The sequence below is a fragment of the Cnephaeus nilssonii genome (assembly GCF_951640355.1).
Source record: "Cnephaeus nilssonii genome assembly, chromosome: 5".
Classification (NCBI taxonomy): Eukaryota; Metazoa; Chordata; class Mammalia; order Chiroptera; family Vespertilionidae; genus Cnephaeus; species Cnephaeus nilssonii.
Window position 1 is genome coordinate 54,168,313 of NC_137076.1, and position 21,893 is coordinate 54,190,205.

The 21,893-nt window shown below is 38.2% G+C and overlaps 1 protein-coding gene across 1 annotated transcript in view; it reads left to right on the forward strand.

Moving 5' to 3' along the window:
* Positions 1-21,893, forward strand: part of IQCM (IQ motif containing M) — a gene marked incomplete at both ends in the record, with an annotated part of 278,350 nt that overhangs the window by 39,767 nt on the left and 216,690 nt on the right. Inside the window, one exon of the mRNA XM_079770258.1 lies at positions 18,104-18,194. Coding sequence (XP_079626384.1) covers positions 18,104-18,194 — 91 coding nt within the window. The remainder of the gene's footprint in view (positions 1-18,103; positions 18,195-21,893) is intronic.

Here is a 21,893-nt window from a genome sequence, read left to right on the forward strand (position 1 = left end):
AGAGATGTTCTCAGTGTTCCTACACAGTTTCTTAGATAAAATTGTTATGTGAGTAGTTAGAACTTAGCAATAGCACCATGTGCTTCCGATTCAAGGACTCAATGCTAGAATGACCAGATCTTGGTTTTTTTTTTTTGCCTGGTTTTTAAATGGGCTTTGCCTTGTTGAAATAAGAAAAAAAGCAATCACAATAGCTGGAACCCCAATTTACTCAAATCTGCCTTTTGCAGCTGATTTTATTTACTTACAGGCATAATTACATTTAGAAAAAGTTTTATGGCATCAGCAGTAAAATAAAATGAGTGCATAAATTTTCTAATCATTTATTTCCCGCACAAATTTTAATTACCCAGATCTACAGATTTGGGACACTTCCCCTTTAAAAAGGACTGTTTTTTTTTTAAGTGTTGATTCTCACTATAACTAGAGGTTTGCACTCCTTTTGTGATTGGCCTCCACATTTTTTTTTTCTTTTCTTCAAACTGGAATGAATTTCACATCTTCCTAGATTTGTTCCTGTGTCTGTAGTCCTGATATAAACATCCTGACCCCGAGGAAATGTTTGCATTGCTTAAAGGGCCACTTCTGTGGCTGGAAAAGGTGGGTAACAAGACCTCACATTTGTGAGCACAAGCAGTGAACATAGTTCAGAATGATGCTTTGGGCATGAATGATAATGGTAATCTAATACACGTATCACTCAATGAACCCTCTGTATTGGCTTGAAGAAGAATCTGAAATTTAGAAAAAAAAATAAAAAAAAATTAAGGTCTGGTTTTCTTGCTGCATGATCGTGGCCAAATTATTTAACATATTAATTCTCAGTTTCCTATTTTATTAAATGGTGATGATAAAAAAAAAAATACCTGCTGACTATGTTGCTGGAGGGCCAAATGAGATTTCTGTGTGAAAACGTAAACTATGAAATGCTAGGCACGCTATTAATGACTCATTGAAAGACTCGAGAGGACATATATGCTAATCTAGAAAAGCTGATGGTTATCTATCAGTGTAAAGCAGTTACAAAGTGCATTTGCAGGAAGAAAATTTCCTTGGAAGTATGAGTGGGCTCCCTCCCTTCCTTTACTTCCCTTTAGGCAACAGATCATATTCAAACCTTACACTTGGTAGGGAATCTAAAGATTTGTGCGATATATTTACCTGGCGGTTACCTGAGAAGTAATGTTCTCGTTTTATGTAAATGTCTTCAAGCTACATTGGTGCCCAAGTGTGTCATCTGGTTTCAGAGTTTCATGTATCCTGTGGTTTTGAAGAGTTAATAAAACCTTAACTACATAATCAACTGCTAGGGAACGACTGTGACAAATGTTGTTGGCATCAAATATACTGGGAAATAGGGTTTTCAGCAGAAGTGGCTTAATTAGGAGCGGGGCCAGTTTCCATCCGCTATTTCACCTTGGTTTCTGCTTCGGCAACAAGTCACAAAACTAGTCAGCCTTGCAGCCTAGAGCTTCCTAATTGGCTCCCAATGAGTCAGAATCCTGTTCTGTCTGGTGGTTAATATCATTGGCAAGTCTTGTAGATAAACAACGGAAAGAGTGCCAAATCCTTTAGAGGACAAACAACATATCCTGGTTTGGCGGGCATTCCTTTGTCCCTTCACATAAGGCTTCACATAGTTTGGGGCCTGGGAAAACTATCACTCCTAATGCAAGGTGAGAACGTGTGTCAAGATGGCTGAGACTTTTCCCTGAGACAAGTATGGTATGACATGTGAGGAGAGCTAAGCGCTGGTGAGAAAACAAAGAAAGAAATAATCATTTACAAATAGCTGCTTACTTCAATGGAAAATGATCCTAATCAGGAATTTGCATTTCTTTAAAGTCTTTCTGTTAGTGATAATATCCCTACCCCTATTTCTCAAAAGGCAATTATCACACAAAATGGCTTATAATAGAAGTGTTATTGCTTTCTGGGTGTTCAGCATGTAAGATTTTTATTGGTATACTTATCTTTTTTTTTTTTCTAAGCACCTGCAATTATATTTACATTCTGACAAAATACAGTGATGGTGGCACTTAAATCTCCCAAGTTTCTGTCTATGATCCTCAGCAATTTTAGTCTTTTTAGCTCTGTTTTCTGTAACAATTTCAAATTGGCACAGAAGTATCATTTGTAAAGTTTCCACAAAGCATATATTTTGGGTTTTGGTGCTAGATAAAGTTATAATAACTGGCTTTAGAATTAGGGTGGTATATCTGGGATTAGCTCAGGATCAGAACCTTAACTAGTGAGGTTATAAACTCTTAGCTTCAATGTGAGAAAAATTCTGACTGTGTGAGCAAAGAAGAAAGGAAATGAGGTGCTGGCATTTGTCATCAGTCATGTTGGGTGGTTGGCAGGATTGGCTGTTGATGGACGTGCATGCAGTGAATTGCCTAACAGAAGACAATTTGTGAGAAACACAAATAAGAAAAATGACAAACTTGCCACAAATTCTTTTCCTGGCTCCAGATGAAAATATAGGACTCTATTCTGCTAAGAATAGGTATTGAACTTACCTTAGATTTCTACTAAGAAAAAGTAATTAAATGTATATGAGACACCCTAATTGGCATTCATGCAACAATCATACATTTACTGAGCATCTTCATGGGGTCTATAAAGGGCCTGGAATGTCTCCCTAGTTACAAGCTAAAAAGTCACTCTGCCACACCTTCATGGGTGCAGGCAGAAGACACAGAATCAGGACCTGTTAGAGACAAGGACTTCGTTACTCACGGCACAGCATGCAGGCTGAGCTGTATGTCCCTGTCAGTGCCCCTTGCCCAAGCCCCATGGGGCCATGTGGAGAGGTCCTAGTAGATGCTGTACTTGTGGTGGGTTTGTGTGACTGCTGAGAGATGTGAGCTTGGGGAACCTATGGCTCTGAGAGTAAGCAAGCGTGTTCTTTGTCCCCTCACTCCTCAAGGCTGCTTGCTGGGCATACAACCCTCAGAAACAGACTGAGTAAAGAGCAAACAGTGGGCAGAGCCTGACATTCTCAACACCCAATACAGTTGTGAGGGGTGCTCAGGACCCATGGTGAATTGCCTCTTCCAACACTAAGGCACTCATGACAGTTATCTCCCAAACCATAAGTGTCTATGCGTAAATAAGTGTAATATGCATAAACTCTATGCACATGTATTGGTAGTTTCCAAGCATTATCATTCCCTCTCTTTGAGGCTCAATGTGTTTAAATAAGAAACTAAAATCACAAATAAAAGGCACAGCAGGCACCACAACACAGTGTTTTTTGACTCATAGTCTAATGCTCTTAGCATTGGATGGTTTTGCATCACTGCTAAAGGATTTTCAGGCCATGTTGGCTCTGTTTTAGTGGGGGCTTTTCCATTATTTTATTTAGTGCTTTGTACATTTCAGGAAATGAGCACTCCTTTTGCTCATCGATTGCTGTTTTGATTCAATGGGTCTATTGTGTCCCTACATCTTTTCCTCCTTTTAGCTTCGATAAATCTGTTTTATTTCTAAAGACCTGCAGCTTTCAGAGTTCTAGGAAATAAGCGTAAGATGGCAATATTGCCTGCTATCATAGAATTTCAGAGATAAAATATACATCAGCCACAATTTAGTGTAACCGCCCCACCTCCATTTTATGAATAAGAACATAGAGGTCCAGAGGGTCTGGGTGAATTGCCGCCCAAGGTCAAAGGTCTTAGTAGTGTTAAAGAGAAGATTAGAACCCAAGTTTTGCGTTTTGTTTTGTTTTTTAATCTAAAATTCAGTGTTTCTGTCACTGCACTACATTGCATTCTGAAAGAAAAAGAATTGAAAAATGTTGACAGAAGCCTAGTACCTCCCCATTATGTATTCTAAAGTTCTGTTTAGTAATAATAGTACTTCAGGATGATCAATTTAGGTATTGAAATGACAACAGAACTATGAGTCCTTTAAATCTTGGGTTAGAAACATAAATTCCTTTCTAAAATCAGCGGGTGACTGTGGAGTAGCTGGTGTGGTCAGTGGGAAGCATGGAGTCTGTGGAAAACTAGAGAAAACCACCCATCCAGACACACTTTGATTTAACATTTCTTGAAGACTGTATGCCCCCCAAATCTATGTCTGCCTCTGCATTTGGCCCTCCAGCTGCCATTTCACAATAATTGACTTGTATACCATGGTTTTAAAGATTTTCTATATCCTTTAATGTGATTTTGTCATACATGCTTTTAGAGAAAGCTAAATAGTTGTCAGCTGTTCTAACCCATTATTTTGCCGAAAGAGAAACAAAGTGGATTCAGTGACTTGCTCAAGTCAGGAAAGCTAGTTTGTCAAACCAGCTGTGACTGGAACCAAATTTACCAACTCCTAGTGCTGTGTTCTTTCTACTTCATCTTCAAACGTTTATTTTTAGAAAAAAAGAATATTCAATTTTGTAAGTAAAAAGCAATGGGGAAAGTCAGCTTTGACATGTAACATCACATTTTGCAGATAACCTCTCAGGCATCAATCAATATTTTTTTATTGAGTATATCATCACATGCCCATGTTAATTGACATGAGACATACAAAAATGTATTAGACATCTTTGTTCATTTCTGTCCTCTTTCATTGGGAAAGTTAAAACTAATATTGAGGAATAATAAGATGCTAGAATCTTCAGTATTGATTGAAGTGTAATAAAATTTCAGAAAATGAGAGATTATTAGGGACTTAAACATTTTAACTGTCATATTCCAACAATTATCTTTAGTGGCATATTTAAGTGACCCCTCTGTCATAGTCAAAGAGTATTATGACACTTTAGGATGCCAATACCAATATTGTATGTGTGTGTGCGAAATACATAGAATTGGAATCTGTTCCTTTCATTCTTCATGTTAAATATTACTCTTTGCCCATTGATATCTTAAATATCTTCTCAACCTCTATTTTAAATTTTATGGCAAATTCTGAAATAGATACAAGATATGCCAACTAAAGATGTGTTGAGAACGAGATAAATTTCTGTCCACTAATTGAGGTGTTATAAGAAAGATCAGTTAAAAAAACTCCACAAACTATGGTACTCTATGCCTTTTGTTTACACCGGTATTTAACTTCCATTCTTAGACTCCATGTTGCTATAGTCACCTTATTCTAATAGTTTCATTCTGCTTAGGAATTCCTCTCCTGTGCCAGTTCTGCAACTTGGTTGGCATGCCTAGCAGATTTGTCACATCTGTCTTTTTCTTCCTGTCCATCTCAGATGTGCTCTGTCTTCAGAACTCTCCCTTCTTAGGTACTTTGAAGTTAATCCCAATCTAAGGGTTTGTATACTTTTCCTGCAAAGGATTAGGTAAACAACTTTGGCTTCGTGGGCCATATGGTCTCTGTCACATCTCTGCTTTTATAGGGATGAAAGTAACCAGGAACAATAGGTAAACATGTGGACATGGCTGTGTTCCAATAATACTTTATTTACAGAAAACAGGTGATGGATGGACTGCCTTCGCCCTGGCCCTGGTGGTTTGCCAACCCTGCACTAAACTGTTAGTATCATAATAGGGAATGCTCACTCCAAAAGTTGAGCAAGATGATATCAGTTGTATTGGAAGAAGACCCTGTTCACATTTTTCTATATTTTCTACTAGAGGCCCAGTGCACAGATTTTGTGCACCGGTGGGGTCCCTCAGCCTGTCCTGTGCCCTCTTGCAGTCCAGGACCCCTCAGGTTTCAGCCTGATCCCCACAGGCCAGGCTGAGGGATTCCACAGGTGCACCCGGCCAGTTTTGACCTGATCCCCACAGGCCAGGCCAAGATCCTGCCGGTGCACAAATGCATGCACCGGGCCTCTAGTATGCATATAAGATCTTTGGCTAATCTCTTCCCCCCTTCCCTCTGAGATTCATCAGTCTGTTCCATGTTTCCACGCCTGTGCATTGAGCATCTGCCCCCGGTGGTCAGTGCACGTCATAGCTACCAGTTGAACAGTTGCTTAGGCTTTTATTATATAGGATAGCTATATTTTTATTTACTTTACAATGAACTATACATGTTAATAAAGTAGAATGTAAATATAACGTAAACAACTATACATATATTGGAACACCTGCTCCCAATTATTACACTGATAGTGTGCAAAAAGAGATTGGAAAATTGTAGACTCCTACTATAACTTTTCACAAAGACCATGCATTTGAAAATATACCTCTCTTGTGCTTACTTACACATGAAAAAGGCATTCTTATTATAGGGAACAGTGAGTGTGGAGTTGTGAAATATGGAAAGGTTAGTAGACAAGGGTAGTTAGGATCTTATGAATTCTCTCTGTCATATTCCTACATTTTAATTGCAACTGCCTCAGCTACTCAACAGTTGACCACTAATTAGTCCAACTCTCCCTTTAACAGTAATAATTTTCCCTTTGGCATTCAAAAGAATATTATGAATTATAACTTTCTAAATATTATGAAAATAACTTATTCAGCATAAAGCATTATTCCCTAATTCTATTAATGTCCTAGGCCAGTGGTTGGCAAACTCATTAGTCAACAGAGCCAAATATCAACAGTACAACGATTGAAATTTCTTTTGAGAGCCAAATTTTTTAAACTTAAACTATATAGGTAGGTACATTGTTATTAACTTAATTAGGGTACTCCTAAGCTGGCCTTTGCTAAAAACGTGGTATTTTGTGGAAGAGCCACACTCAAGGGGCCAAAGAGCCGCATGTGGCTCGCGAGCCGCGGTTTGCCGACCACTGGCCTAGACCATATATTCTATAGCTTTTGTTAACCCCACAGCATCTGAAAAATTTTCATATACAAAGAGCAACATGGTCATAACTAAATAAAATGTAGACAGAACACAATTGACTGAGGCCCTATCATCTTTTTAGAGACTGTAGCTAGGGCCTTGGCCTACTGTCTAAACCAGTGGTTCTCAACCTTTCTAATGCCGCAACCCTTTAATACAGTTCCTCATGTTGTGGTGATGGTCTTAGGCTCTACAGCAGCGGTTCTCAACCCTGCTAGTGGTTCTCAAACCACAGGGTCGCCTAAGACCAGCGGAAAGCACAGATATTTACATTACGATTCATAACAGTAGCAAAATTACAGTTATGAAGTAGCAACGAAAATAATTTTATGGTTGGGGGTCACCACAACATGAGGAACTGTATTAAAGGGTCGCGGCATTAGAAAGGTTGAGAACCACTGGAAACCAATGCCTGCTATGGGTGGTGGTTGTGATAGTTATGAAGTTTTGCAAGTACTTTTGTAATCAAGTTCTTCCACCCCCTCCTCCCATGTACTTCTAAACATGCCCCTAGGCAAGTGTTAATTTTAGCTTTAACATGAATTACAGTTAATTTATTTTGAGACCTTTTTTGTTAATGTCATGAGGCTGTCTGATACAATTTCAGTTCTTTGGGGCTATGGTAAATCCAGAGTCAGAAGTTCCATACAGGTAGCTACTATAAGTAATCAAACTAAGTCAAAACCTTTTTAACAATGTAACATTATCGCTTCCTAGTAGCCAACTTTTATCCTTACAGTAAAGAAGTTGTATATTTTGAGGTTTGTTTGTGGTTTTATTTTTGGTTGTGCTAAGCATGTAATTGTAGGTGCAAGAGCAAGTTGCTAATGTAAAATGAAACATAATAAATAGATATAGTTTGCAGTTTTAGTGTGGCCTTGTCAAGCTGGAGTTTAGATTAAGGCGGGAGCACGAAGCAGACTATGTTAGCAGTCCGTCTTGTTCAGCTTTTCCCGTGCCAATTGCCCATTTTGTGGGAGTTGGTCCTGTCTCTCTCTGCATACCCACTTGCAGGATTACCCTGGATGCTGTCCAAATATTTAATATTAAAGTAGGCTCTTGACCTTGTAGTAGCGCAGGCAACATGTCTCTTACTTTCTAACAGTTAATTGTAATCTTCCATATAGCCACATTGTAAACATAAATTCCCTCTTCCCACCAGGGAAAAATTCTTTTAAAGTTCTAGTGGAGAATAATTTTAGATATTGAAAACTTATTCAGAGCATGCCTAAACATATCACCACTTGAGTTTCCATCTGTATTTGCTTATTTTGTTTTCTTTTCATGCTTACCAATGGCTCTCAGTTTCTATTTGTAATGAAACAAACCAGACATTTAAACTTGAGGAGGCATCTTGTGCAGTTGGAAAGACAAGGAAAGGAACAGGAGAAATCTTTACTTAATGCTTAATTTGTGCCAAGTGTTTATTCTCTTGTGTAAAGACATCCCCTCCTTTTTTTTTTTTTTTTTTTGCATCTTAACGTGTTTATTATTATTTAATTGATTATTTAATTTGTTGGCTCACTACAGTTTGTGTTAAGGAAGGAAAAGTACATATAGTATTTGAATGGTCAAATGTCAAAGTGCTCAACTTCCCTAGAAAAGACACAGGGGAAGGAAAGACGAGTTCCTCTAGGCCAGTGGTCGGCAAACTCATTAGTCAACAGAGCCAAATATCAACAGTACAACGATGGAAATTTCTTTTGAGAGCCGAAAACCGACTTCTGCGCATGGGCCACGAATTTTCAATCGCACTGTACGTGCGTGCCCACACGTGGTGTTTTGTGGAAGAGCCACACTCAAGGGGCCAAAGAGCTGCATGTGGCTCGCGAGCCGCAGTTTGCCGACCATTGCTCTAGGGCACCTCAGGTGATGTCCTTGGTGGATACAGGCATCCCAGGAGGTAAAACAAGTGTGAATGAATTTATGTTTTATCTCAGTGAAAAGCAAAAAGGACAATAAAATATTAAAGTAAAATATTAAAGTGTAAAGTAAGGGAGTCATCAGGAAGAGTATAGCGTCAGAAATAGAACATCATCTTGGGTCACTTCTTGACAAAAATTGATGGTGGGATTCCTGTCCTTATTTGCAGATGCTGGTCAATATATTGTGGTGTCTGATCAATCTCAATGCATTTATATTTGTAGCTGATATATGTCATTCTATCTTTGTTTAAATAGATTGACTTTAACACATTAAATGAAAACATGTAACAAGATATGCACATAGACTTTCACTGGATATTTATACTGGATTAGACCAGGAGACTGGATTGAGGCTTTTGGGTTTGTTATGTTAGAGCCTATAAGGCAAGTTGTAGGCTAGAAAAGACATATGGTGGTTTCCATTTCATTCTAATTATAGACTCTTATCTACATCAATGAAATTTTATATTTCACTTAATAAGAACTGCATGCGGGTGAGCAAAATAACAGTATGAATCCATGCATCTGCAAAACATAAATTGGATTTTGATAAAAAGTAAATTGATTCATGATAAAATTTTGAATGGTAATGGGACAAAAATTCCCATCTGACTCTAACCATTTTTTGTTCTTGCAGTAACTTTTTTAGTGATATAGGCTGACTTTTTTTTTTTTTTGGCACCCACATATAGCAAATAACTGTGAAACATTTCAAACCTCAAAGTGACACTAAAACTGTGAAGTATGAAATGGAGTGCCAGAGCCTGTGAGGCACAGCGCACAGCACTGCTCAGTAATTCCGTGCACGCCTGAATTGCTGAGAAACAACAACGCCATGGCAAGATGCGGCAAGATGGGTGCTACACAAATTAATAAATAAAAGCAATCTTCATTTGCAAGCACTCTCTACTGCCTAAACGTTACTACCTTCTATGTTTAGCAGCCCTGGCTGGTAACTGCACCCTTGTCATCTGCTGTGAGAAATAACAGTAGAAATGAATCTTCTCCTTGCTCTGTGAAGGGTACTGCGTGGTTATGGAAAAGGGCTGTGGCATTTCAGGCCTCTCCATGAATGCGTGTGTGCTCCCCTCCCCCCAATACCTGAATAGAATCAGTTTGACATGGGTTTGTATTTATATCCATCCCCCACTTCTGATGGTTTGCTCCCTTCCTAGGTTTCTTTGGATAGTGTTCCAGCTAAGGGTCAGATGAGTTCTTTCAGCTCCCCAAATCTGATTGAGGGCCTGTGTTAGCGGGTCCTTGTGTATTTACTTGCTTCTGGGACTCAGGAAATTTGTGCATCTCACTTTTGAGAAGCATGTTCAGAGGGATTAGGGGTTAGGGATTATTATTTTTTTAAATTTATTTTTTAAAATATGTTTTTATTGATTTCAGAGAGGAAGGGAGAGGGAGAGAGAGATAGATACATTAATCATTAGAGAGAATCATTGATCAGCTGCCTCCGGCACCCCCCCCCCCCCACACTGGGGATCGAGCCCGAAACCCAGGCATGTGACACGACTGGGAATCGAACCGTGACCTCCAGGTTCATAGGTCAACACTCAACCACTGAGCCAAGCCAGCCAGGGTGGATCAGGAATTATTACCAAATCTCTTCGATTCTCTAGAAAATACAGAATGGGAAGGAGAGATGAGTTCCTCTGGGGTCCCTCAGGTGGATATGGGAGTCCTCCTAGGTCATGTGAGTGTTGATGAATTTGTTTTGACTCAGTGAAAAGCAAATGACAATAAAAATATTAATGACAACAGCAACAATTCCCTATTTCCTGAGTGCTTATAAACAGTGCTTTATATACAGTTAATTGACTTATTGAACACATTGCAATCTAATTTACAAGGCTCACAAGTCTCATTCCCCCATTTTAAGAATGAGGCAACTGACGCTCAGAGAAGCTAAGTGGTTTACCGAAGGCCAGAAGTGGCGCAGCAATTAGTCTGTTGACCTAATACCCTTGCTGCTCACCTTAAGTATATCACACTGTCTAGTATGATGCATTTCCTGAAGGAATGAGTTTTTAGTGAGCTGTTTTTGAAACCCTTAGTCTCAAGAGATATTTCAACAGAATGGTTAGTACTGGAGGATTTAGGAGATACCCAGCTGTGAGCCAAAGGAGAATAGTGCAGAGGTGTTAACTGAGGTCATAGCCAGAAGAAGGTCTTCCTTCCAAGTGACTATGGAGCATGGGGAGCAGGTGTGGGAGGGAGGACAGAGCTAGACTGAAGGAACTGCTGCCAAAGCAAGGAATTTGAGACACCAGGAGCTGCACAGAGAAGAGGGTGAGAACTCAAAAATGCTCAAGTTTGGAAAGCAGCTATGAGAGGCCAAATTAACTGCTGGACTAAGTAAGACTCAAATATCTGGAAGTCAGTTCTTTACTCACCTCCATGTGTGTCATCTATGAAGGAAGAGGAGTATGTAAGCCCTGCTTATGTTAACTTTTATATCTTTATTTATGAATCTACTATCTATATATCCGTCCATCCATCCATGCATCCATCCACCCACATCTATCTATTCTGAAAGAAACATGAGGTTTCTGGGTCAGAGACAGACTTTCAATTACTCAGATAGCATCTTACCTCGGTTTCCCCCGTGATTCAAGTCCTCCTGATGAGGACAGCTGTTACTCACATGTATAGTGGAGATAGTACAACAGAAGAGGAATTCTGAATCTTTGAGCTTATTTAGGAAATTTAACACATTTTCCTGTCCTCCTCTGCAAAGAGAGGAGAGAGAAAGAGAAAGAGAAGGTAAAGGATGAAGGTGAGGGAGAGACAGAGGGGGGAAAAAGAGAATGAGGGGGAGAAAGAACAAGTGCTTTAGAAATATAAACAAATTCACTATGTAAAGAGGAGGTGAAATGAAGGTCCTATGTCTATTACTCTTTGGAATGCAAATTAATGTCTCCAGGAAGGTGCCTCTGAATCTCTCAGGAGGCTCTATGGCTTTTTTGTCATTCAAGCATCCTTCACTGCTGTGCCAGAATTCCTTGCTTAGAAAGCTCTGACAGTGGAGGAATGTGGAAGTATTCATGGAGAATTATTTCCTAAAACCTGTTTTTAACTTTGTTTAAAGGAAAGATTAAGATTGGCTGACTAGGGCTATACACCAGTATTTTTTCCTCAGATGGACCAGGGCCCAGTAAACCTGCACAAAGGCTCAGGTTTGAGAGAGTCATTGAAACGTAGCCACATCTTTTGAGTTTTGGTTTGTTTTGTTATGCAGCATTATTATGGCAATTGTGATATTAGCGAAATTAGAGAGACATTGACAAGATATATTTTAGTGATAGCTAGTGAGTTTCTGGTTTGAATGGGTGGCTATATGATGATGTCATTTACTGACATGAGAAAAACAAGAAAGAACAGTTTTTGGAAGAGAAAAATGAGGAGTTCCATTAAATATATTTGAGATACTTATTGACATGAACGTTTACATGTAAGACAATTGTGTATATGCGTCTGAAATTTTGAGGACAGATGTGGGCTACAAAATAAAATTTTAGTATGGACATAATTTATCTAAGGAACTGAATGAAATCTCCTAAAGAGCAAGTAATTTTGACATAAACGAAAGGGCTTATGATAGAGACCCAAGGCATGCCAGTTTTTAGAAGTCACATAGAAGAGGGGAGAGTTAGCAAAGGAGATGGGGCAGCCTGGTTTTTATAGGAGGAAAACCACGAGAAAGTGCTGTCACATGACACCTTTACAAGAGAGTCACCATTGTCTTTGAACGTTGCTGACGGCACAATAAAAAGCAGACAGAGGTTTGTCCAGTGGATGTGACCCCCATGGAAGTGAATGTATCCTTGGGAAGAGCAATGACTGTACAAGCTGAATTGGGAGTGAATGGAAGATAATGGGGCAAGGAAGTGGGTGCAAACAGTATGTGTAGACAGCCATTTTCAGCATTTTGCTATAAAGTGAAGAGAAATGGAGTAATAACAAGATATATTTTCATCTCATTTTGTTACTAAGTGTTAGCTATAATGATGACTGCATTAAGAGGTCATAAAAATTAAATCATTTTATTTGACCTTGGTCAATTCTTTACCCAGCCCCTTGATATGTATTTAAAATCTTCGCCACTCTCTTGGAGACCCTTATTCAACTTCTATCCCCTTGTCTCAGCAAATGACTTCACCTCCTACTTCATGGAGAAAATAAAGGTGTTCTTGATGAACTTACTGGAAACTTATCAATAGGCAGCTGATCTAATTTCTTCTTTTAGAACAAAATGTATTTTCTCTAGATCATGGCTAAGTTCTATTCTATTCCTTCCTTTCTCTGCCAAGAACCTATCTAACTGATTATGTGTTATTTACTTTTTTTCTGTTTTGAGCTTCCACCTTTTTATAGTATATAAGAATTCTAAATGTTAAAATATATTGATACCAAAACATTTTTTCTAGAACTTATGTCCTTGTGATCATTTCATCTCTCTTCTTCTCTTTAAACTACACCTCTTGAAAAGAGTCCACATTTTTTATCTGCAAACACTTTATTCCTTCAAACCAGTGAAATCTTGCTTCTGCCTCTGTCTTTCTGTTAAAATTTCTAGCAATAATCTCCCAATTACCAAAGCTAAAGGATACCTCTTATTCCTCATCTTAGATTTATAAGATAATGAGAATAAATTTTCATGGCACTGTTATTAGAATTATTCAATTATTTTTGTAATTATTTCATTATTTAGTTAATTTAATTCCCCAGAATAGAACCTTCACATCCCCAGGTGATTTCTCATATCTGGGGCCTAGCAGACTGTCCGTCACCTTATAGGCATTTGGTAAATATTTGTTGAATGGATAAGTGGATGATGGATAAAAACACAATCCTTGTCCTTAAGAGACCACAAAAGAGTTCACAATCTAGTGAGGAGTTGGCATTCTATATAACACACATGTGTTGGAAATTTTAAGAGTAGAAAATCATATGACATCCACCCAGCCCACACACTAGAATGTGAAATGTCAGTAAATTGCCATCTGTCATTCTTGACTAATGAATCTGTCTATAAATTTGAAATATTAAGTTTTAAATTTTGTTATAATTACTTCATAAGAAATCGAATATAACTTAAATAGTGGGTCATAAAAAGAAAGGTAAGAAAAGTATTTTATAATAACTTCAATATATAAATCTAAAATCTCATATTTTGAAGGTAAAAGATCTGGATTTAGCCTATGTGAGGGTTTTTCCTAGTATCATCAAGTGTCCGTGTACAAGAGAGCTATAGCTCTTCTAGCCCAACTGTTTGTATGGTATAAAATAATGTTCTCTATAATGTTCTCCAGAAAGTTCTGATCAAATCAATGCCAGGAGACACCTGTGATAGGGAACATACTCCCTTTTATGGTATCCAATTTCTGAATTATTAAAACTCTAAATTCTCCTTAGCATAATACCCTCTAGGTACTAAGTAAAATAAGTTACACAGAGAAAGACTAATACCATATGGTTCCATTTACATGTGGAATCTAAAAAAGCAAAACAAACAAATAAAATAAAACAAAAACAGACTGATAGAAACGAAGATCAAATTGGTGGTTTCCAGAGAAGAGGGGGTTAGGGGATGGGTGAAAAGGTGAAGGGGAATGTAGTCAATAATATTGTGACAGGTTTGCACAGTGACAGATGATTATTAGACTTAGATGATCACATTATAAGCCAGGTAAATGTTAAATCCCTATATTATACATCTGAAACTAATACAATAATGTGTACCACGTATATTAAAAAAAAAACACTCTAAAATCTAAAAAACTAGCTTCAAGTAGCTTAAATTGGTCCAGTTTAACTATTTAAGATTGGCTGCTTTTAGCCACCTGTATTAGAGCTCATTTTTTTTTTTTGAAAAGGGGAAATATAAGGATTCATTGTGATGGGGCAAAAATGGGGGTCAATTGAAGGAGGAATGGCAAACATATAGTAAGTAGTGGTATTAAAAATTTTGTGTAACTGAATAAGAAGTGTTAAATATTTTATTTATTGATTCATATAACAAATGTTTAATGAATGTGTTAGATGAGTATTGCAAATCATTTCACTATTTTGACCACCAATAGTGTTTCCTGAGTCGAGTATTAAAATGTGGATGGGTAGCAAAAATAAGGGAAAGACATTCCTTTATTCAACACATTTTTATAGAGCACCTGAAAAATCCAAAATGGAAAAAAACAGAAACAAAAACACCAACAATGAACAAATGTAAAGATTTAGGGAAGATCCCAGCTTCTGTTGCTGACAGTTTCTGCATATATCTGGTAGCCTTGAGCTTTCATTTTCATTGCATGAGCAAGGCACAGAATAAATACTTACGACATGTGCAAGATGGAAATACAGAGACTCCCCAAATTTGAGTCTCCCCAAAAGATGATGTCATCAATGAAAGACTAAAGGAGGAAAATAAAAGTCTTGCTTTGTAAGAAGGAATGGCAAAGAAACTTGAGTTTCTTAGTCTTGACTCTGAAAGAAGGAAAAAAAGTTTCCTCTTATAATGTATTAGAGGCCCAGTGCATGGATTCGTGATCTGCTGGGGTCCCTTGGCCTGGCCTGTGCCCTCTCACAATCTGGGACCCTTTGGCAAATGTTCGACATCCCCTGAGGAAAGTAGTAGTGTCTGAAGCAGCAGGTGGCCGATGAGGAGCCCGAACCTGGGCTGAACGCTGTGCCGCTCCTGCTCATCCCTGCCCTGCTGTGCCTGCCACCACCGCCTCTCGGTAGCACTGCCATGGAGGCAGGAGAGGCCTGTGCCACTGCAGCTGCACTTGCCAGCAGTGAGCCTGGTTTCTTGTGCCCATCAGTCAGCTGAGCAGAGCTCCCGCTGTGGGAGTGCACTGACCACCAGGGGGCAGCTCCTGCATTGAGCGTTTGCTCCCTGGTAGTCAATGTACATCATAGAGACTGGTCAAATGGCTGACTGGTCACTTAGGGTTTTATATATATAGACTAGAGGCCCGGTGCACGAAATTCATGCAATGTGGGGGGAGGGTTCCTTCAGCCCGGCCTGTGCCCTCTCTCAGTCTGGGAGCCCTGCAATTGATTGCCCCGCAGAGGGAGGCCCCGCCCACCTGGTAGCTTGGGCCTGCCTCTTTGGGGCGATTGTGGAGCCCCCCGGCCAGTGGCCTGGGCCTCTCTCTGCAGGGAAATTGTGGGGCGATGGCAGGGCCACCGATCAATCGCATCTTACCCAACCCACCTTGGTGGTGGCAGTCAGTGCTGGGTCGCTGCAGCTCTCATGACCCAGGAGGGACCGAGAGGTCAGCAGTTCAGCCCGCTTGCCAGTCCCTGCCCACCCAAGCCTGCTGAGCATGCAGCCTGGTGTTCGGTCATCAGTTCAGTTGTTTTGGACATTATGGACCCTGGCTCTACATATTAGGATAACCACAAACAAGCTCAGAATCCATATTGCTGGTATCTCAAAAATCCCTAAGTGAGAGATAAGTTTAATGTTGTTATGAGTTGAAAGTTTTCTTAACTGCCTGGAGGAAAAATTTCTTGAGAAATAGATCTTAATCCCAGCTTGCAAATAATTTCCATTCCTATGGAGTGAGTTTACAATTTGAAAAAATAAAAAAAGAAATCAGCCACTGTGAGTGAGAGACATAACCTTTCAGCTCCCCCAAAATGAAACTAGGTTTACAAAGACCATATACATTAGTATTTTCTGATGTAGGATGGAAAATAAGTATGCATAATATGTTTAAAAAGTAAAAGTATAAATATATGAATGATCTAGAGACTGTAAAAATGTACAAGCCCTAGCTAGTTTGGCTCAGTGGATAGAGCATCAGCCCAAGGACTGAAGGGTCACAGGTTCGATTCTGGTCAAGGGCACATACCTCAGTTGTAAGCTGGATTCCATGGCCCCTGGGAATACTGAGTATTATTATGATTAGGGATGCAGTCTCCCAGAATGGTCTGCCTGGGTTTGGATATTGACTCTACCTACTGGCTAGCTGTATGTATAACCTCGGGAAAGTCAACCTCTGTTTTTTGCTTCAGTTTCCTCATCTGTAAAAGAGAGGTAAAAATAGTACCTAATTTAGGGGGTGGTGGTGGTGGTAAGAATAAAGTATGATACAGCAATCAGCACACTTTGCATGTGACAACTATTTTTAAGTATTTCTATTTTTAAGACTCAAACTTATAAATTCTTTCTCTACTTCACCTTAATATGACATTTCTCAACCTACCACGTATCTTGAAATAAAGGGTGTCTTTTGAGCTCTATAGTTATCCTCAAAAGTAAGCAAGGCAGACAAGATCCTTTTCCCCTCATTAGGTACCTGAGGCTCCATGGCTCTGGGGGCAGTAGAACAAAGTGGGAAGAGATGCAGGTGTGTTCCCTGGCTCTGCATCTTTTGAATTACCATATCACGAGTAATCTGCTTTCCTCATGTATAAAAGGGATTCATCATAGTACTTCAACAACAAAACAAACAAACCAGAAACAGTTGTAAGGCTTAAGTGTAAGATGATTCATAGGAAATACTATCTAACACCCCTGGTAAATTATGAGTCAGCAAATATTAACTTTCTGTTCTTCATTTCTCCAACATTTTTATATTCCATGTTCTATGTGTTCAATCTCAATTATATAATGTAGTTGACTGTGCTTTTCTGTCAGTTAGCATTGAGGCACCACTAGTTTGTAAATAATTCTAAACCAGAGGGTTTCATCTCATATATTTTATCTTTAATAGACCTGGGCTAGCAGCTAGAAGGTGCTTGATATATGACAAGATTTTGTTGTAATGTTTCAAACTATATGTTAGTCCCATAGCCTGTACAAAATGGAAAGTAATAGGTGTTTTGGAAATGCTTATGTAATTTTCTCTTTGGACTGTAAGGACTAGATTTTTCTTTTTTAAAGCAGAATCTTTGCCTTTTCCGGATTCTAGTCTTCCTATCAAATGGATGGGATTTCTGGAGCACTCAGTGTTCCTATTTACATTAACTAATGATTGCTAAATTATTTTAAAATATCAGGCTCGCCTATAAAAACTAAGCCTTATGATGATTGGGATGATAATAATGCTGATATGTGTAAACGAGGCTGTTTGTATCCATTGGGATCTGCTGTGCTGTTGCAGACATTTCTCGGGGAGCTTGCTCTTTCCTGAAATATGTAGTTCATTTACTCTATGCTCTCAGTGCTAAATTTTAGTAATTGCAAAACATCTGAGGAGCATGGGCCGAAAAAAACCACTCAAATGTGTTTTTAGAGCACCTCTGTGTTAGTAATTTTTTTGAAAAATATTGTACTACTTGTTATTAAAAAAAAATCTGTGATTTGCAATTTAATTTGAAAAAATGCACTTACAACTTGAAAACAAATGGTATACAATTACCGCAAAGCTTTTTTTTTTTTTTTTTTTAAATTCCAGAGCAAGTTCAACTGGGCAAAATAGTGACTAATATTGAATCAGTGGGTAAGAAAATGGAGAAAGAAAAGCAGAAGTACCATGGAAAGCCCAGGTAATGTGCAATAAGCTAACCTATAGAAAACATAATTTTATTCTACTTTGCCAATATTTCCTGCCCAATTCTTGTGGTTTCTCAAGTTTATTAACATCCCATGCATGAGGCTAATTTATCCTTCTGCTTGAGTCCCTCAAAGCATATCAATTATCAAAATTTTATTTTTTAGTTCAATTAACTTTTGAACTGGAGGATGTGTGAATAGCTAAGCAAACCATCTGGGTTTTACAGTGCATAAGCTCAAATCCAATTTGTGGTTTTCTTGAGAAAAATGCCATATTTTATGATAATATTACAGAAGTTTGGGGTTTTAATAGCTCATCTGCAACAATTATGGAACAGAGTTAAGTTATAACTTTTTCTTTTTTAATTTAATAATTTCAAGTTATTCTTTTTTCTAACAGAAGGTTAATCTGATCCTACAAAACCCAGTTAGAAGGCAGACATTTTGAGTATTGCTTCCGCTTTCCAAAGGAGTAGGGAGATGGGTCAGTTACTTTGCTAAATAATCCCACTAAATATCATCATCCTCTTCAACATAATTTTATAACCATGTATATAATTATTCGCCCTAAAGCTACAGATAGACCTTCTAAAGGCCTTTTGGCACATTTTGTAGGAACATTTATACTTGTAGAACGTAAATACTGCTCTGTTAAAATGTATTTTTTTTTTCAGAGCCTTGTTTTACATTATTATTATGACATGATCAGAAATGTGGAGTAATTAGCACAGTCATAACTAAGAGAAATTTGAGAAAATGTTGCCATGGCAATACAGAATATCATTGATCTTCCAATATTTATTGCTGCAAACTGTGCTTAATCCTAGAAGATCCTTGTTGAGAAGTAACCGTCCTCTTGGTTAATGCATAATAAGATACTCAAATTTGGAAGAGTGGAATATATGTAGAGCTTTAATACTGAGGGTTTGGTTTTGTCCATGATAAGATATTAATTGCAAAGGAACAGAAATGGTTCTACTGGAAATGTACTGATTTATAAAAATTTCCTTTCTGCCTTTACTTAATTTAACTCAAGGCCCAGGTTGGTCTAGCAAGTGGTAACTGTTCAAAGAGAGTTAATATAGCAATTTAACCAAATAGTTTAGAACTTCAGACTAGCTGGTGTGGCTTAGTTGGTTGGAGTGTCATCTCATACAGGTTCGATCCCTGGTAGGGTGCATACAGGAGGCAACTGATTGATGTTCTCTCTCACATTGATGTTTCTCTCTCTCCCTAAAAATCAATGAAAAACATAACCTCAGATGAGGATTAAAAATATAGTTTAGAATTTCAAGTAAGATTTTAATAACTAGAAACATTAACTAATTTGAAAACTCACTATTTTCAGTATATTTACTAGTATTTGGGGCCAGTAATCCAAGGAAGAAGAATAATGACTTAGGGACAAGTGGACACTTGTTAACAATAAATGTGTTCATTTATAATGTTTTTCCAATATGTCTTTCTTAAGAAAGTTGAATATCTACCAAATAATTATTTTTTTTTCTGTAACTGATAGAAGATAAAGGTCTCTCTACACCAAATGCCCTATTTTTAATGAAAACATGTCTTGCTTAATGAGGAAGATCAACCCCTATGGAATTAAGAATTTAATTTCAGGCATATGTGCCCCAGGTTGTACTTCCAATGACAGCCTGGGGCACATATGCCTGAACTTAAATCCATCTAGATTTCTAGCTACCTTATGACAGTAGCTTGTTTTCTACCTTAGCAGTTAGCGTCATTTTGTTAATATTAGACGTGTGATGGAAATGCAGAAGGAAAGACAAATAATTGTTTTGGGACAATATAGCTCAGGGTTTTAAAAAATCTTTGCTTAAATAGACAGACAAAATGTCATTACACTGAAATTTTTATTGAAATACTAGAGGCCCGATGCATGAAATTCATGTAAGAGTAGGCCTTCCTTCCCCCGGCTTCCGGCACCAGCTTCCTTCTGGCACCCAGGACCCGGGCTTCCCTCCGGCTGCCAGCAGGCACCCAGGACTTGGGCTTCCCTTGCAGCCCCGGCTTCATCTGAAAAATTGTCCGGAAGGATGTCCGGTCTAATTAGCATATTATGCTTTTATTATTATAGATAGTTTTCCACATAATCAAGATAAGGAAACTTAGCAACAGAAAGGAAAATGGCATTAGTCAGGAAGTCAGGTGGGATTGTTAACAGTGCAGGGATAGGCTCTAGGACTAATTAACATCAATTGACCAACTGTTTGTGACACTCAAAAGCTGTGGTACATTTACACCAGGGAATACTATACAGTGGTAAAAAAGAAGCATCTCTTACCCTTTGGGATAGCATGGTGAGACCTGGAGAATATTATGCTAAGTGAAATAAGCCAGTCAGAGAAAGACAAGTTTGGCTTGATCTCAGTCATATGTGGAATCTAAAGACCAAAATAAGATGATGAACCAACTAAGTCCAGAGACATAGAAGCATGGAACAGACCACTGAAACTCAGAGGGAAGGTGGGGGTGGGTGGGAAGAGATTATCCAAAGAACTTGTATGCATATGTGCATAGCCCATGGACACAGACAATAGTGTGGTGAAGGCCTGGGATGGGTGTGGGCTAGAAAGGGTAATGGGGACAAAAGAGGGACATCTGTAATGCTTTCAGCAATAAAGATGTAAAACAAAAACAAAACAACAAAAATCTAGTGCCCAGGGTTGAGGGTAAAAAAAAAAAGTTCCTGTTCAAGACAAACGGACCCTGTGAGAGCAGTTGTATGTAAACTACTTACAATTCCCCTGAAAATGCCTTGAAAATACTATTTTTTTAACATGTTAGGTAGGACATAAAAATATTGGTCCAATGAAAGAAATTTCTTTGGATATAAAGAAATAGGATAGAATCTTATAAATGTATGATTTATTTCCTTTTCCCCAAATTATCTATGTCTGACTTGCAGAGGGAAAACAAAATTAAATACTTCTGCTTTTTTAAAAAAATATATTTTACTGATTTTTTTATGGAGAGGAAGGGAGAGCGACAGAGAGTCAGAAACATTGATGAGAGAGAAGTATCGATCAGCTGTCTCCTGCACACCCCCTACTGAGGATGTGCCTGCAACCAAGGTACATGCCCTTGACCAGAATCGAACCTGGGACCCTTCAGTCCACAGGCCGATGCTCTATCCACTGAGCCAAACTGGTTAAGGCAATACTTCTGCTTTTTTAAAATTTAAGTTCAAGGAAGTGAAATTCTTTAATGTAGTTTTGAATTTTAACTTCAAAGATTAATATCATACATTAACATACTCTTTTTATGACAATAATGATAAATGGGAGTATATTCTAAAGGTTGATTTTCCACCAAGAAAATTCATTTGCTATTCACTCATTTATTAAAGAGGATTTTTTAGTTGATAATATCTGATGCATTTGGAAGTATGACAGCTACATTTTTAAAATATATTTTTATTGATTTCAGAGAGGAAGGGAGAGGGAGAGAGAGATAGAAATATCAATGATGAGAGAGAATCATTGTTCAGATGTCTCTTGCAAGTCCCACACTGGGGATTGAGCCCACAACTCTGTCATTTCACTTTAATGTTTGTAAAATATTTTGCTTAAGAGGATGAATTATGGTCCACCTTTAGAATCTTTCATTAACAGGGAATAATTTTTTTAAACATGCAATTAGTGGTTCTAATTTGGAGTTTTGGCTCAGGG